The sequence below is a fragment of the Caretta caretta genome, chromosome 10 (genome assembly GCF_965140235.1).
Source record: "Caretta caretta isolate rCarCar2 chromosome 10, rCarCar1.hap1, whole genome shotgun sequence".
Lineage (NCBI taxonomy): Eukaryota > Metazoa > Chordata > Testudines > Cheloniidae > Caretta > Caretta caretta.
In genome coordinates this window covers 59,820,208-59,836,216 of record NC_134215.1, presented here as the reverse complement: position 1 = coordinate 59,836,216, position 16,009 = coordinate 59,820,208, and the positions used below count along the sequence as shown (strand labels likewise).

The window sequence follows — 16,009 nt, the reverse complement described above, 5'->3', positions numbered from 1 at the left end:
ATTACTTCTTTCTCCCTCAGCTCCTCCATTATCCCTGACTACCCCAAACCTTTGCACTGCTTCTGAGGGGTGTGGGAAATATGATTCTTTATTGTAGTTTAAATGATTAATATGCCTCGTAAGGAATCGATTTGTCAAAAATCATATCCTGAATCTTTTTTGTCTGTATATCCAGACATACTTGCTGCCAGATATTTTGAAATAAATTACCAAAATAATTGAAACTGGGGTGATTATATTGTGTTATTTAGACAAATAAAGTAAGCAGAATTTTGCAGAACTTTAAAATTTTATGTGCAGAATTTTTAATTTTTTGGTGCAGAATTCCATAAAGAGTAATAGTCCTTCACTCCAAAGGCTCCTTCCTAAACTTTCCCCCACAACTTTATCCACTCAGCACCACCCTCTACCAGCTAATTTTCCCCACGGCCCTCAAACCTCTACCCTATTCCTCTCCACATGCCCCTCTCCAAACTACCCACTGGCAGCTCTTGATCTACTTAGTCCTCAGCTCTTCATTGTGTTGGAAGCTACTCTTCCACCAAAATCTGCATCCCTTGCAGCTTCTCCTCTATCTGACCCCCACCCTCAGGTTGGGTGTTCCCCAATCTCTTGCTTTTTTGGCTCCTCCTCACAGCTCAATGGAAGTGTGTGTGCAAGTGAAAAATTGAGTGACTATAAGGAAGAGATTCAATGAATGAGTGTGTGAGTGGGAGAATGAATGATATGTGAAAAGAGGAATGAGTGAATGTAAGGACGTGGCAAAGAATCAATGAATGAACGTGAGTGGGAGAATGAATGATATGTAAAAGGAAGAATGAATGAACAAGTGAGTGAATGATTTTTCATTGTGCAGCTCCTTCACAATCAGTGCATGGATGAGAAAGACAGAGAAAGAGGTAGAAAAAATGGGGAAATTCAAAAACAAATCAGAGGACAATGTAGGAAAAAAGAGAAAAGTATAGAATAGAACTGAGAACAGAAACCCCAGGTAGAGGAAGATGACAGAGGAGTAAAGCAGAAAACAAGGTAGGACTGGAAAAGCTGTGATAAATAACTGAGCAGAACTTTCAGAAACTAGTACAAAATAGAGTAGAGGGACTAGAAATAGGAGAAAACAGTAGAAAGGGCAGAGGACACAAAAAGTTTTTGTCCATTTCACCATTTACTGTAGTTCACATCCTTCAAATGTCAGGAAGGGGGAAGGGACACAATAGACATTACCCCACACTCCTATCTTGCCTCCAGTTTTTTAAAAAAGTATATGGCTATGTCTATACTAGGAACCAATTACAGGTATAGGAATACAGTATACTTTTTTGGCGAAGAGCTCCTAGTCTGGACACAGTTATGCTGGCAAAGTGCACCTTGGTTTAGAAAAACCAACCCCCATGTGTACAACAGACATTATAACTGCATCTATACTAGCATCTTTTGATGGCACAGCTATGTCAGTCATGGATCACACTTCTTCACACCAGACTGATGAAGCTATGGTGGCAGAAGTCTGTAGTGTAGGCCTACGTGCAGTTCCATGACTCCCACTGAAACCATGCACTACCCAAGTCAGATGTGCCTGATTTTCATCAAAAATGTTGTTCATTCTAATCACATATCCAGCACCAAAACTGCACTAAGGTCTTGAGTGACCTCTTCATGGCTTTGTCCAGGAGCCTTTACTTCATTCTCATCCTCTTTGAGTCTCTCTGCTAGTTCTCTCTCCTTCATAGCACCAAACACAAGCCCCTTAGCTTTGTCTTTAAGGTTCTTCGCCATTTAGCCTGGCCGCATCAATTCTTAACTTTTCAAACCATTGACCCCTGCGCCCTTGCTCTGCCACTCATGGCAAGCTTAATTGCCCCACACATGGGAAAAACTCCATGTCAACATTTCTAAATTCATCCTAGCCTCCTAAACACCTGTCCTTGCCATGATGCCTACAAATCACTACCAGTTGGCAGCAGTGAGGCAAGTGACAAGCCATCACTTTCCCCCCTAAATTCTGTTCATTTTATCACCTGACGCCCCCCCCCCCCCCCCCCGCCATTGCATTTGGATGCTGGTCACATCCTGACAACCCGACTGGAAGCATTCTGGGCAGGAATTGCCTCAGGGGCTATTTGTGTCCACACAGCAGCTAGCCCAGGGGGCTGTGCTCTGGAGGAGGGGTTGCTAGGAGGGGCAGTGAGAGCTGCCACCAGACTGTATTCTGGCCTCCACGCCAAGCAGCTGGGAAAGGGAAAACACAACACCACCCAGGCTGCCCATGTCGGCAGTTGGGTTCACGGGTGGGGTCACAAGGGCACCCCACTGCCCCCCTAAGGAGCAGCGCCAGGAACCAATCCCCTCCACGGGGGACGTGGGGCACCCGACAATTAACTTCTCCTCCCCCGGTAGGCGCCAGGAACCAGCCCCACGGACTGGGGATGGGCTCCACAGACTCGCCCTCCTGCGATGTGGACCGGCCAGGCCCCGGCAAGCGACGATTTAACGCCCTTTCCTGCGCGGGGCTGGGTCCGGTTGCCTAGTGAGAGCGACGCTACTCAGCTGCCCCTCAGCAGGGACAAAATGGCGGCGGGAGGCGGGAGCGGAGTCAGGCGAGGCGTGGGGTGCGGTTCAGCTGGGGTGAGGCGTGAGGGAAATCTGGGCTGCTGGCTGCTATGGGAGGCCCCTCAGGCTAGTCCCGATCCCGGGGGCGGGGAGGCTGTGGGGGAGCCATCCCGGAGGGGCTGGGTGAATGCGGTTATTGGGCGGGGGTCTAACCGGCCGTGCCCAGATGAAGAGGAGGCGCGGGGAGTTGATCGGATTAAGCGTTCAGACCCGCGTTGCGGGGGTGTCTGGGTGGCCTAGGGGGATCAGAGCCGGGGGAGGCGATCAGAGTGCCTGGGGTAATTGGGGACCAGACCTGGGGGAGGGGAGGTCGATCAGGGTTGTGTCTGGGTGCTTAGGGGTTCAGATGTCTGGTGAGTCGACTGGGGTTTTGGGGGGTGGGTCTGGGCAGATTAGGGGTCAGACAGGGGTGGGGAGGGTATGGGGGGGTTGTTACCTAGCACAGTGCCCTGAGCTGAATGCCCCCTCTAAGCAGGGGGTGAGGTGTGATCCAGTGTGCTAAGGAGGGGTGCCTCACCCTCCTGTCCTGCTCTCCACAGGTGCGGAAATCCCACAGGATCCTGCCCCATTCTGCAATGCCAAAGAAGACTTTGATGCATGGAGACTTCCTGGCTAAGGAGGAGGAGTACAAGTAAGGACAGAACTGTAAGGCAAGGAGGAGAGATGCTCCCTTGACCCTATTTTGATATCCGTAAAATACTATGTTCAGAATGGGATTGATCAAATTGGACAAGGCAAATGCTCCAGCACTTTCAGGATGGTTGCTGGGTTTTTAGAGGGACCCCAGCACAGTTTTTATTTGTTGATGGCCTCTCTGGCTCTTAACAGATCCATGTTCAGTTCGGAGCTACCTAAAACCACAGGCCAAACCGTCTTTACCAAACAGTTATGGCCAGAAGTATTAAGAGTACCCTTTTCATCAGGATATCTGGTCATGGCAGAAATGACAGTTCTAACTAGTGCTCTGACACCCCCCCCCCCCTTCCTATTGGCACCTTACACAAAAGGCTACAGGTTAAACATTTTCACTGTACTAGGCCTCAGTGTAGGTAGGTTAGTTTAGGAGTTTTAATTCCTCCCCCCCTTTTTTAAAGCTGCATCTTGAACTCACCTTCAGTAAAAAGATGAGATGACTTTAGAATATGAAAGTTCCTCTAAAGTGGCCAAAACTTTGTTTAAAAAAGCTAAAAATTGTTGTTAATTTTTTTAATCCAAGAGGTTTCTAGCTGAAGGGTAGAAACCACCCTCTTTCAATAAACTTCCCTCCTATGTGTCTGCTGTCTCTCCCTATTATCTGTTAGGGATATGTGATGATACATCTGATAAGACAACTTTATATTACATAAACAAAAACCCTCTCTACATTAAAATAATGTTAAGGTTGCAAAAGTGAAGCACTTAAAAGTTAGGAAATGTTAGAACTAAGCCCATGAAACCTTAATTCACCCTTTCTCCCCCTTGTGCATATGCATAATGATACAGTCTTCAATTATATAATCACATAATACTATTTCCACAGAATGCCAGCGTCATTTCCCATGCTTGCTATCAGTTCTACCTATGTAGATTTTAATTAAAAATGTTTATAAGTGTTGAGTAACATGAGGTATAATAAAAAGTGGTGTCTGAAAAAGCAGAGATGTCTTCTCCACACATTTTGGTTGTACAAACTTGTTCTAATACATGCTTGTGTTGTATCTTCTGGCCTTGGGTTGCAACTTGAATAGCTTTTTCACTCTGCTGCAACAATTAATGTAATTATTAGTCTTATTCTAAAAGGAAAATCTAGTAGCACAATGGAATAGAAATTTTGCATTTTGTGTTTGGTTTTTTAAGGGGGGGAGGACAACTGACTGGAATAAAAGCACTGCAAAAGCTTTTTTCTTTCAGATGTGTAAAAGAAAAATAAATTTAACTTAAAAAATAATCAGCTATCCTACTTTTATTGTAGGAAAGTATTACCCTGGGTGGGGTTTAGGGAATTAAAATACATATATATCTAAAAGGCAGACTGCATATAAGACATCAGTCTGTTAACACAGAAATAGGTAAGGTGTTACCACTTCCCACTATAAAGAAACTTATAAAAGTATTTCATTCTGCTTTGTAGACATGAATGATTATTCAAGGCTTGTGTACTGCCAGACTGCAGAAATTCCATTTAAAATGTTTAAACTCTTCAGGTAAACTTAATGACAAAGCTATCTTATTGTCTCAGGCGACTGAATGCAGAATTAGAGGCAAAAACAGCAGAGTTGGTGCGTCAGGCTGAAGAAGTAATAGTGAGTAAATTTAGGCTATGCTACATAATGCAAACGTAGTTCACATGCATAAAGTGTCAATTCTTGAAAAAATTATCTGGTTGTGGGAGGTAGGAAGCTTTCATGGGCAAGTTGGACAAAAGTCATCTACTTCTGTAGAACTTAAGCTTTTTTATTTAAAAAAAATCCTTTTGAATACAAGTTGAATATGAACTGTTGCAGTGCTAGCTTCTGAGTCTGCAGGAGCTGGAGTGCTTTTGTGGTTGCTTAAAATGTTTCCAAGCTACAGCAAAGCAAAATTGAAGGGATACTTGAATTTGGGCCAAATTCACTTTTTTAAAAACAAAAACAACCCCAAACTAGGGTTGTCGATTAATCGCAGTTAACTCATGTGATTAACTCAAAAAAATTAATTGCGATTAAAAAAATTAATTCCTATTGATTGCAGTCTTAATCACACTTAAATAATAGAATACCAATTGAAATTTATTAAATATTTTGGATGTTTTTCTACATTTTCATATATTTTATCTGTGTTGTAATTGAAATCAAAATGTATATTTTTTATCATTTTTACAGTGCAAATATTTGTAAACAAAAGAAATGGTATTTTTCAATTCACCTCATACAAGTACTGTAGTGCAATCTTTGTCCCGAAAGTGCAACTTACCAATGTAGATTTTTTTTGTTACATAACTGCACTCAAAAACAAAACAAAGTCCACTCAGTCCTACTTCTTGTTCAGCCAATTGCTAAGACAAACAAGTTTGTTTACATTTACTACAGCTGTTAATGCTGCCCTCTTCTTATTTACAATATCACCAGAAAGTGAGAGCAGGCATTTGCATGGAACTTTTGTAGACCGCATTGCAAGCTATTTACATGCCAGATAAGCTAAACATTTGTATGGCCCTTCGTGCTTTGGCCACCATTCCAGAGGACGTTCTTCCATGCTGACGATGCTCATTTAAAAAAAAAAAAAAAAAAAAAAAGCAGCATTAATTAAATTTGTGACTGAACTCCTTGGGGGAGAATTGTATGTCCCCGGCTTTATTTTACCTGCATTCTGCCATATATTTCATGATAGAGCAGTCTCCGATGATGACCTAGCACATGTTGATCATTTTAAGAACACTTTCACTGCAGATTTGACAACACAAAGAAGGTACCAATGTGAGATTTCTAAAGATAGCTATAGCACTTGACCCAAGGTTTAAAAATCTGAAGTGCCTTCCAAAGTCTGAGAGGGATGAGGTGTGGAGCATGCTTTCAGAAGTCTTAAAAGAGCAACACTCTGATGTGGAAACTACAGAACCCAAACCATCAAAAAAGAAAATCGACTCAGATAATGAAAAGGAACATGCATCTCTCCACACTGCTTTGGATTGTTATCGAGCAGAACCCATCATCAGCATGGACGCATGTCCTTTGGAATGGTGGTTGAATCATGAAGGGACATATGAATCTTTAGTGCATCTGCCACAAATATCTTGTGACGCTGGCTACAACTGTGCCATAAGAACACCTGTTCTCACTTTCAGGTGACATTGTAAACAAGCAACAGGCAGCATTATTTCCTGCAAATGTAAACAAGCTTGTTTGTCTGAGCGATTGGCTGAATAAGAAGTATGACCGAGTAGACTTGTAGTCCCTAAAATTTTACATTGTTTTATTTTTGAATGCAGTTATTTTTGTACATAATTCTACATTTGTAACTTCAACTTTTATGATAAAGAGATTACATTACACTACTTGTATTAGGTGAATTGAAAAATACTATTTTTTTACAGTGCAAATACTTGTAATCAAAAATAAATATAAAGTTAGTACTGTGTGCTTTGTATTTGTGTTGCAACTGAAATCAATATATTTGAAAATGTAGAAAACATCCAAAAATATTTAAATAAATGGTATTCTATTATTATTTAACAGTGCGATTAATCACGTGATTAATCGCTTGACAGCCTTACCCCAAACCAACAGAAGCATATCCACGCCATTCTTCGGGAGGGGGAAATCCACATCTTAAATAAACATTACGTTTCAATGTTTGAAACGTAGCCATTGCAGCAGTGAAATTAATTATAAATAAGTGAAACTGAGTTGATTGATTTGCATTGTCCAAGTTGAGAGAAATACAAAAAGTAAACAGCATAATTATCAATAGTGTTGTTAATAACAAAAACTTGTTTAAAGCAAAAAGTATTCCTTTAATAAGGCAGCCACCAGGATCTGGACCAGGCAGACTGAAGACTGGCAACAGACAATATTCTTGTTTGCATCAAAAGAGAATCATAAAATCTCAACCTTAAGAAACAAATCAGGCTTGTTCAAGCAGTAACTTACACAGCAAGTAGGCATATTCCCTCAATTACTTACAGTATTGCAAACCATATCAAAAAGAGAAAAAGCTAAAGTCATATGCAGAAGTCCATAGTTCTTGAAGCCACTGCAGCAATTATTGCAATCACCAGTCTTCATACCCACTAGGTATCACCTATTCCAGTAGCTCACCAGGACACTGGCAAACTGAGCATAGCTATCTGGTTTCTGAAAAGAAGCAGCTGAAAGAGGCATTCAGAGTGCTATCTGTTTTTTTCCTTCGAAAAACAAATCTGCCAACTGGATGCATTTCCTTCTGTGGCAAAAGATCAAATACTGTGTGGGTAAAGCTCAACCAGACCAAAGCAGACTACAATAGCTTGTGTTGTAGAATTTCTCCAAGATAGTCTTTTCCTGGGTCTTAAATTTAGCTATCTGGAAGATGCTCCTAGCAACAAGAATCTGGATATCAGAAGACTTGTCAGAGCATCAGAAATTAGAAGGTCTCCTCTGGTGCTCAGGATCCCCCTTGGGACCAATCCTGGAAGTGTGACTAAGCATCCTTTTAAACCATTACATAGTTTTCCATATTTATAAAGGTGGCATTTAGAGGCCATCACATCCGGCAGAAGAATCAGAGTTAGGAGTGCTATAAATTGATCGGTTTTCCATGTTTTAAGACAAAATGATCCTAAGAACATATGTAGCCTTTGGTCCAAAGGCAAACAGTTCTGCAGGGCTCAAGTGACAGCTTGCCTCCTTTTTGTGTGAAGCCATCTCACCCAAAGGAGAAGTTGTTACAAAAGCTGCCTGTCAGGAGGGCTCTGAAGAACCAAAAAGTTAATGAAAATTTAGTCCCTGTATCATCAAGTAGTTTGGGGGCAAGAAAACCTTCCAATCCATCACCTTCAACAAAGCTTTCAAGTCCATTCCTTTTCCCCTTCAAAAATGGAAGCCCACCCACTGAGATCAAAGTAGCATCATGGTCCCAGAAATCTCATGTCCTACAAAGAAATCTGTAAAATTAGCCACATGCTCTTCGATACATACGTTTTCCAAGCGCTAAACATCAGATGTGCAAGGGTCCACAGAAACCTCCTTGGTGGAAGGAAGCTGTGTCGGCTCAGTAATCTAACACTACTTTTGACTAAAAGAAAAAGGAGTACTTGTGGCACCTTAGAGACTAACAAATTTATTTGAGCATAAGCTTTCGTGAGCTACAGCTCACTTCACTGGATCGGATGAAGTGAGCTGTAGCTCACGAAAGCTTATGCTTAGATAAATTTGTTCGTCTCTAAGGTGCCACAAGTACTCCTTTTCTTTTTGCGAATACAGACTAACATGGCTGCTACTCTGAAACCTACTTTTGACTAGTAACTTTTCTGTGTTTAGTTCATACTTATGCATATTGCTTAAAAAAACCCAATAACATTTCCCCCAGTAGTTAGGACACTTAAAGCAAGAATAAAAATAAATAAGGGATGAAAATACCACGTGACAGTATTGGCATGTGTGGGTGTGGAAGAACCCAATGTTTGTTTGAAAGAAGCAGATTTTGGATGTTTTTCAGGCTCTCAGTATTCCAGCTAACACTCTAGAAACTTCAAAGAAAAATGATTTACATGTTCTGAATGTCTGTGGCTAAACTGATGTCTTAAAAAAATGTGTCAGTGTTTTATTTATTTGGATAGAATTGAGAGAATGTAAATATTTTAAATTAGAAAGACTGGTTATTTCTTTTGCATAATCTGGAAAATAGGAAGTTTGTTTATCTCCTATGGATTGTTGTATGTTCTACAACATGTCCATAGGATGCAGGGGTACACCTACAGTTTTTCCAGGTTATTTTAACATAGGTAGAAAGACTTCACGTGAGCAAAAACAAAATACCTGCTTTAGAGTGGAAGAACACTTGAGGCTGTCAGTGATATTTTAGGCTTAACCTTTGCTCCCTGGATTTGAGAGAGATAAGTTATCCTACCTACTACCCTCTCAGTTTGTCTCTCAAGCGTGGTAAGCTACAGTACTTTTGATTTTTGTGATGCTTGCTAATTATTGGTTATATGGTACCAACAGTATTTTCCTGTAATGGAAAAAAACTTTCTTTCCTTATTAAAGAGAGATCAACAAGAGATACTATCAATACCAGTTTCAACACAGGTTAAATTGTGTGAAGATGATGACAAGCAACTGAGGTAAATGCTTTGAAATTCCAAAATATTATTGGCTGTCTGTAATGGGTATGGAGTCTTTGGATCTGATTCTGCAAACCCTGACTTGCACAAGTAATTCACTTGACTTCCATGGGCCTGCTTGTAGAAATAAGGAGCACTGATGTAAATCAGAGTTTGCAGAGTCAGGTTCCTATATTGCCCATAGTCTTTGAACACTAAGTTTCAGAGAGTAATTCTGTCCGGTTTCTCAGCAGCTATTCCTCTGGCTCATTAAGTAGCAGTACTGGTGACCTCTAAAGGACTTCTGCTTTGTTCTTTATTTGAACAAAAAGATGGCTCAATCTAGAGCAAAATAGGGATGCAGTGCTTCATCACCATGAGGATGAAGAGGGACCAAACATAAGCCATGCCTGATAAGGTGAAAAAGCAATAGCTGTTTCATTATGCAGGATGCCAGATTTAGAAAGAATTTTAGGATACCCTCTGTAGGAGGGTGAGAGAGGAGTGACCTGACCTCATCACTTACCCTTCCAGAAAGATCTGGGGAGGCGGTTTTGTTTGTTTGTTTGTTTTTTTTAAAAGGAAGAGTCCAAGAAGCTTTATGAAAGCTTGTCTCACTAACACACAGCCTCTTCAGGCTCACTTTGGGGGAGAGGGGTCCTTAAACTTAAAAAAGGAAATTCTCAGTCCCAAAAATCGGTCCCGGGCATGGCTCTTTTGTCAGAGCCTGGGCGATGGAAAAGTGTTTCTTCAGTCTCTCGTCAGTTTACAGTTGATGTGCCCAAGTTGACCCCATTGTGGCTTCTCAGAGTCAGTCCCATTCCCTCTCCTTGGAACTGCTTCATCTCCTGTTTCCTTCCCCGCACCAGGTCTCTCTGGTTGGCTTATATAGCAAGCCTGCTCTAGTCTTCAAGTCTCCTGCAGGGCAGCTCCCTCTCACTCCTTTGCTCTTTCACACACTCCCCCACTGACTCTCTGGAGTTTAGAAGTATGGGGGTAGGGGAGCTACTTTCAGTGAGAGACAGCACGCTGATAATTGAGCAATATAATGCTCTTCTTTGGGTGCTAAAGAAACAACATAGTGCCACTGAAAGTGTTACAGCTAAACTGCAGGGCACCATGGTGATTGATGTGTATTAGAACATAACTCAAGTTAACACATTCCAAAGAAACTCATAACTGTAAACTCAGCCAATTACTTCCACAAAGGCATAGTCTAGAAGCCTGTAGGACTGGAAATGCTTACCCCAGAGACCTAAACAGAGAGAGATCCAGCTGGCATCCCATGGAATGTGTGTCATTACATTATAACTGCAGGCATTATATACTACTACAGTCAGGGCTGTCCTTACCCATGTGCAAAGTACACAGCTGTGTAGGACACCAGGAAATTTGGGGCACCAGATTTCCTGGTGCCCTGCGCAGCTGCGTGCTGCTCCAGCCCCTGTACCGCCTCTTCCCGCCCCTGCTCTGCCCCAGCCCTGTCCCCATTCCACCCCTTCCCCAAAGCCCCTGCCCCTGCTCTGCCCCTTCCTGTCCCTCAGGACTGCAGCAGGGCCGGGCCTGCACTTACTGGTGGCAGAAAGTGCAGCAACCCGGCCCCAGCTGCACTGCCGGTGAGTGCTGGGGGGCAGTTCCCCCCTACGCCCTAAGACAGCCCTATCCTCCCACAGAGGTCTGGGCCAGCCGCCCCCCGTGGGGGGGGCTGCATAGGGGCCCAGAGTAGCTAGGGACGTCCCTGACTACAGTATATGTTTGAGCTCTATATACGTACACCAGCTAACTCCAGAGTTTACAATTAACTATGCTGTTTATTTAGTCAGATGTGAACCTGTATGTTACATAGGAGTGTCACTGGAAATAGTGGCAGGATAGAAGAGGTATTGGAGATGGTCTGTCAACCCACTCCCCCAAACTGATAAGATTTAAAGTTTATGTTGCTGCTGATCTTGAAATGATAGTGAAAATGCAATGTCAAACTACAAACTGCTTCAAGTGTTGAGCTCTGATTGGGAAATTAGTTTGCCAGAGTTTTTGATTTGATTGCTAGGGATGACCACATAGCTCTAAATCAGAGAGTGAATAAGAGAAGCACTTAGGCCTTGTTTATAACCTAAGGGGTTTGCTGGAATAGAGGTACTGGTAGAGATATAGTGGCAATCCCCCCACCCCCCATAGTGGAGATGCAACTTATACTGGTAAAAGTTCTTTTTTGCCAGCATAACTGGGTCTATGCTAAGAGTTGTGTTGACATGGCTATGTTGCTTGGGTATGTGGGGTACGGCTTAGGTAAGTAGACTAAAGCTACACCTGAAGTTCGTGGGTATGTGTGTGAGTACGTACCTCTGTGTTCTCTACTTGCCTAAGCCATGCACTGCTGTTTTTAGCAGTGTAATGTCCCATTGCCTCTCTGCTCCTGTAGCTTTTCCTGGCTACAGGAAAAGATTTCCCCAGCAAGGAAAGGTTCTGGCACGGGGGGGCATTGAGAAAAGGCTCCATTAGCTCCCTGTTGCTGGAGCCATTTGCCCGCTTCATTGAAAGACTCTGGCAGTGGAGATCTGCTGAAGGCTTTGCTCACTGCCTCCCCTCTGCCAGAGTGTTTCACTGACATTTAGCTACACAATGCAGCATGGATGCAGCTTGCTTTTCATAGCCACATGTAGTCTACATGCTGCTGCCAGTGGTATGTAGTCTAGACATAGCCTAAAAGGGGTTGGGGAAAAGAGGTGGAACTCTGGCCAGGAATCTGTAAGATACAGTTGACCTGTCAATTACGTAAGTAATTGAAAAGCTTTTAAGGGAACCACTGTTTGTATGTCCAGTGAACTTTTAGCTGAAAAGGAGAAAACTCCAGACTGCAGTGAAAAAATTATAAGCCATTGATAGCCATTAGAAGATGAAAGTTATGAAAATTAAGTAGTTGGACACACTGATTATCCTAGGATGAGCATCCATTGCCTTTCAAAAGGGGTTGTCTTTAACTCATAGTGTGTTTGTATGTACCAAATTATTTCAGCGTGTATGGCTTTTTTTTTTTTTTGGCAAAAGGAGGCAGACAGCACCAGTTAGGCATTTAAGAGAGGCTGTGTTGTTTTCTGTATTGTCCGTCCCCCCCGATGGTGGCCATTCTTAGTCTTTTGACAGATACAGAATCCAGGAGGGAAAAAAAAAAAAAAACAGGTTGAGGATGGAAAGCAGTTAAATAATGGGCAGAGTAGTTTAATGAAAAAGATACCGAAGCAAAAAATCCTTGCTTTTTTAAAGCAAAATGTTTTATTAAGTTAAAGGGACACTAAAGTAAGGCTAGGTGCATTTCTTTAAATATACCTTAAGACCATTCTGAAGTATTTTATTGCATAGTCTCTCTTCCTCCAAGTTATTAATATTTTACATTGAGAAACAAAGCAACTATGGTGTTTACTCTAAAGGACCAGCTTTTGTTTATGCTTTTCCTCTTCGGGGCATGGCCAGGCGCACAGGGGTGGGGACTGGGTGTGCGCGCATGGCTAGGCATACTATAGGCTTTGAATAGGATTAGCAAACACAAAGGATTCACTCATGCACGCGCACCTCATGTTTATGTGCCGGAAAGCGATTGTAAACATTAGCTGCTATTTTGATGTGACCACCAGCCTAGATACTTACTTGTGAACCTTTTCAGGCTTTAATTTCACATCTCAAATGACTTTGCACAATCTTCATTTCTTAAGGATTTAAAACAAACAAACACACACAACACAACACCCACCCAGGGTGGTAGGCAAATATGGGATTGTGAACAGTGCCTTTAAAATTAAATAGATTTGAACACTTTAGCAAACAAATTGAGTTTTAGGTCAGACGGAGTTAGAGATGTTAGGAACAAATTCATATGCTGAAGAAAGGGATGTTCTTGTTTTCCTAAGAATAGAATTGTTGCATTTTAAGATTTCTGTAAGCAATATGTAATGGAGTATTTTGTCAGCAGCCGTGGAGGAGGGCATGAATCCTACCCTTCCCTCAGTGATTGTAGCTAGCCAATAGGATGGGAATAGGAGGAAAACTGGGTAGGAAGACCCTGTTCTGGATGTCTGTTGCCACGCAAAAAAGGCTCCACAGTCTGCAGTCATTTTGATACTAGCAGCACTAATAGCCCACTGAGATAGCTAGATCACAACTGTAAAAACAAAAAAAAAAACCTTAGTCACAAAACATGTTTGGAAGGACTCTCCAGTTTCTTGGAGTAAGAGTAACACTTTTGTGTTTGTGAATAGGGAGGTTTGAATGTGAGTGAAGTTCCCATTGTTAAAGTAGGGCGAGCATGGAGACCTGTTTCTGTCTGGATTTGAGGTATCCAAATGAAGACACAGGTGGTAAGAACAGAACTGAACCTTTATACAAACCAAAGTATTTTCTAAACCTCAAAATAAAAGTTAAGGGAGTGCAGTTAACTGTGTCCTAAAATTGAAGTATTATGAAAACAAATTTTTATAAGGCTGCAGTTAAACTATTCACTTGTTTAAAACATTGATAAAGTCATTTTTAAACCATCCACTCCAGTGGGTGAAATGCAGATATTGCAGCACTAAGAACGTGGAAGTAAAACTGATTTAGTGGATTTTCAGTGGCCATGTGGAGATAAATGGAAAAAATAAGACGTGTAAGTAGTGAAAAGTAAAGTGGATTTTTTTTTTGCTTTAAGATATAATTAGCAACAAATATACTACATATTAAGCTTATGTTTACTTTCTTCAAAGTTTGCATTTACTGTGTCTCTACACTATACCAGATGACTCCTGACCCAGAAAAGAATCCATTTTCCTTTTCCAAAGCTGCATTTCTCCTGTATTTAAGAAGAATAGTAAAATTTTTGATTTGTCAGTAAGATAGCAGATATAATTCAGATATGTTGTAGAAAAAAAGTCTTTTTATAGTCCTTTTCTAGCCACACTTTAACCTTTCTGAGTCTGTTTCAATGGGTATACCAACTGTATAGGTTTTAATTAATCTGACTTATTTTCAGCTCTACTGATGAAAGACACTATAAAAAGGGTTGTTATGTCATGACATAGAATCATAGAATATAAGGGTTGGAAGGGACCCCAGAAGGTCATCTAGTCCAACCCCCTGCTCGAAGCAGGACCAATTCCCAGTTAAATCATCCCAGCCAGGGCTTTGTCAAGCCTGACCTTAAAAACCTCTAAGGAAGGAGATTCTACCACCTCCCTAGGTAACGCATTCCAGTGTTTCACCACCCTCTTAGTGAAAAAGTTTTTCCTAATATCTAATCTAAACCTCCCCCACTGCAGCTTGAGACCATTACTCCTCGTTCTGTCATCTGCTACCATTGAGAACAGTCTAGAGCCATCCTCTTTGGAACCCCCTTTCAGGTAGTTGAAAGCAGCTATCAAATCCCCCCTCATTCTTCTCTTCTGCAGGCTAAACAATCCCAGCTCCCTCAGCCTCTCCTCATAAGTCATGTGTTCCAGACCCCTAATCATTTTTGTTGCCCTTCGCTGGACTCTCTCCAATTTATCCACATTCTTCTTGAAGTGTGGGGCCCAAAACTGGACACAGTACTCCAGATGAGGCCTCACCAATGTCGAATAGAGGGGAACGATCACGTCCCTCGATCTGCTCGCTATGCCCCTACTTATACATCCCAAAATGCCATTGGCCTTCTTGGCAACAAGGGCACACTGCTGACTCATATCCAGCTTCTCGTCCACTGTCACCCCTAGGTCCTTTTCCGCAGAACTGCTGCCTAGCCATTCGGTCCCTAGTCTGTAGCTGTGCGTTGGGTTCTTCCGTCCTAAGTGCAGGACCCTGCACTTATCCTTATTGAACCTCATCAGATTTCTTTTGGCCCAATCCTCCAATTTGTCTCGGTCCTTCTGTATCCTATCCCTCCCCTCCAGCGTATCTACCACTCCTCCCAGTTTAGTATCATCCGCAAATTTGCTGAGAGTGCAATCCACGCCATCCTCCAGATCATTTATGAAGATATTGAACAAAACCGGCCCCAGGACCGACCCTTGGGGCACTCCACTTGATACCAGCTGCCAACTAGACATGGAGCCATTGATAACTACCCGTTGAGCCCGACAATCTAGCCAGCTTTCTACCCACCTTATAGTGCATTCTTCCAGCCCATACTTCCTTAACTTGCTGACAAGAATACTGTGGGAGACCGTGTCAAAAGCTTTGCTAAAGTCAAGAAACAATACATCCACTGCTTTCCCTTCATCCACAGAACCAGTAATCTCATCATAAAAGGCGATTAGATTAGTCAGGCATGACTTTCCCTTGGTGAATCCATGCTGGCTGTTCCTGATCACTTTCCTCTCATACACTTTCCTCTCAGACATATTCCTGTGCCACAAGAATAAAAGTACTGGACTCTGAGAGAGCGCTCAAAGTTTAGGATCCCGCTAAAAATTGTGGTTTACTGTAGTTGACATTGATCTTGCTGGCATACCAAATCATGTCAAGTAAACTGAGTATAACAGAGGGTTTCCTAAACAGCAAACAGATTGTATATAAGAAAAGTTCTCTTTTCTTGGGGGGAATAAAGTTCTTATTTCCTTCTAAAATGTGTAAATTAGACACCAATTTTTTGCTTACAGAATCCTGCTGTGTTCCTACAGCTCTGATTACTATGTG

General features: G+C 42.1%; 1 protein-coding gene across 20 annotated transcripts in view; it reads left to right on the top strand.

The window, feature by feature from the left end:
• The first annotated feature begins 2,279 nt into the window (after positions 1 to 2,279).
• TEX9 (testis expressed 9) overlaps positions 2,280 to 16,009 on the top strand; it is a 41,550-nt gene continuing 27,820 nt past the window's right edge. For 2 of the 20 annotated variants that reach the window (XM_048866869.2, XM_048866868.2), the window contains exons 1-4: positions 2,440 to 2,625; positions 3,150 to 3,241; positions 4,829 to 4,892; positions 9,312 to 9,388. In XM_048866869.2, the coding sequence (XP_048722826.2) occupies positions 2,455 to 2,625; positions 3,150 to 3,241; positions 4,829 to 4,892; positions 9,312 to 9,388 (404 nt within the window). In that variant the 5' untranslated portion in view covers positions 2,440 to 2,454. The other 18 variants (XM_075133061.1, XM_075133064.1, XM_048866886.2 and 15 more) reach the window with 18 other exon arrangements.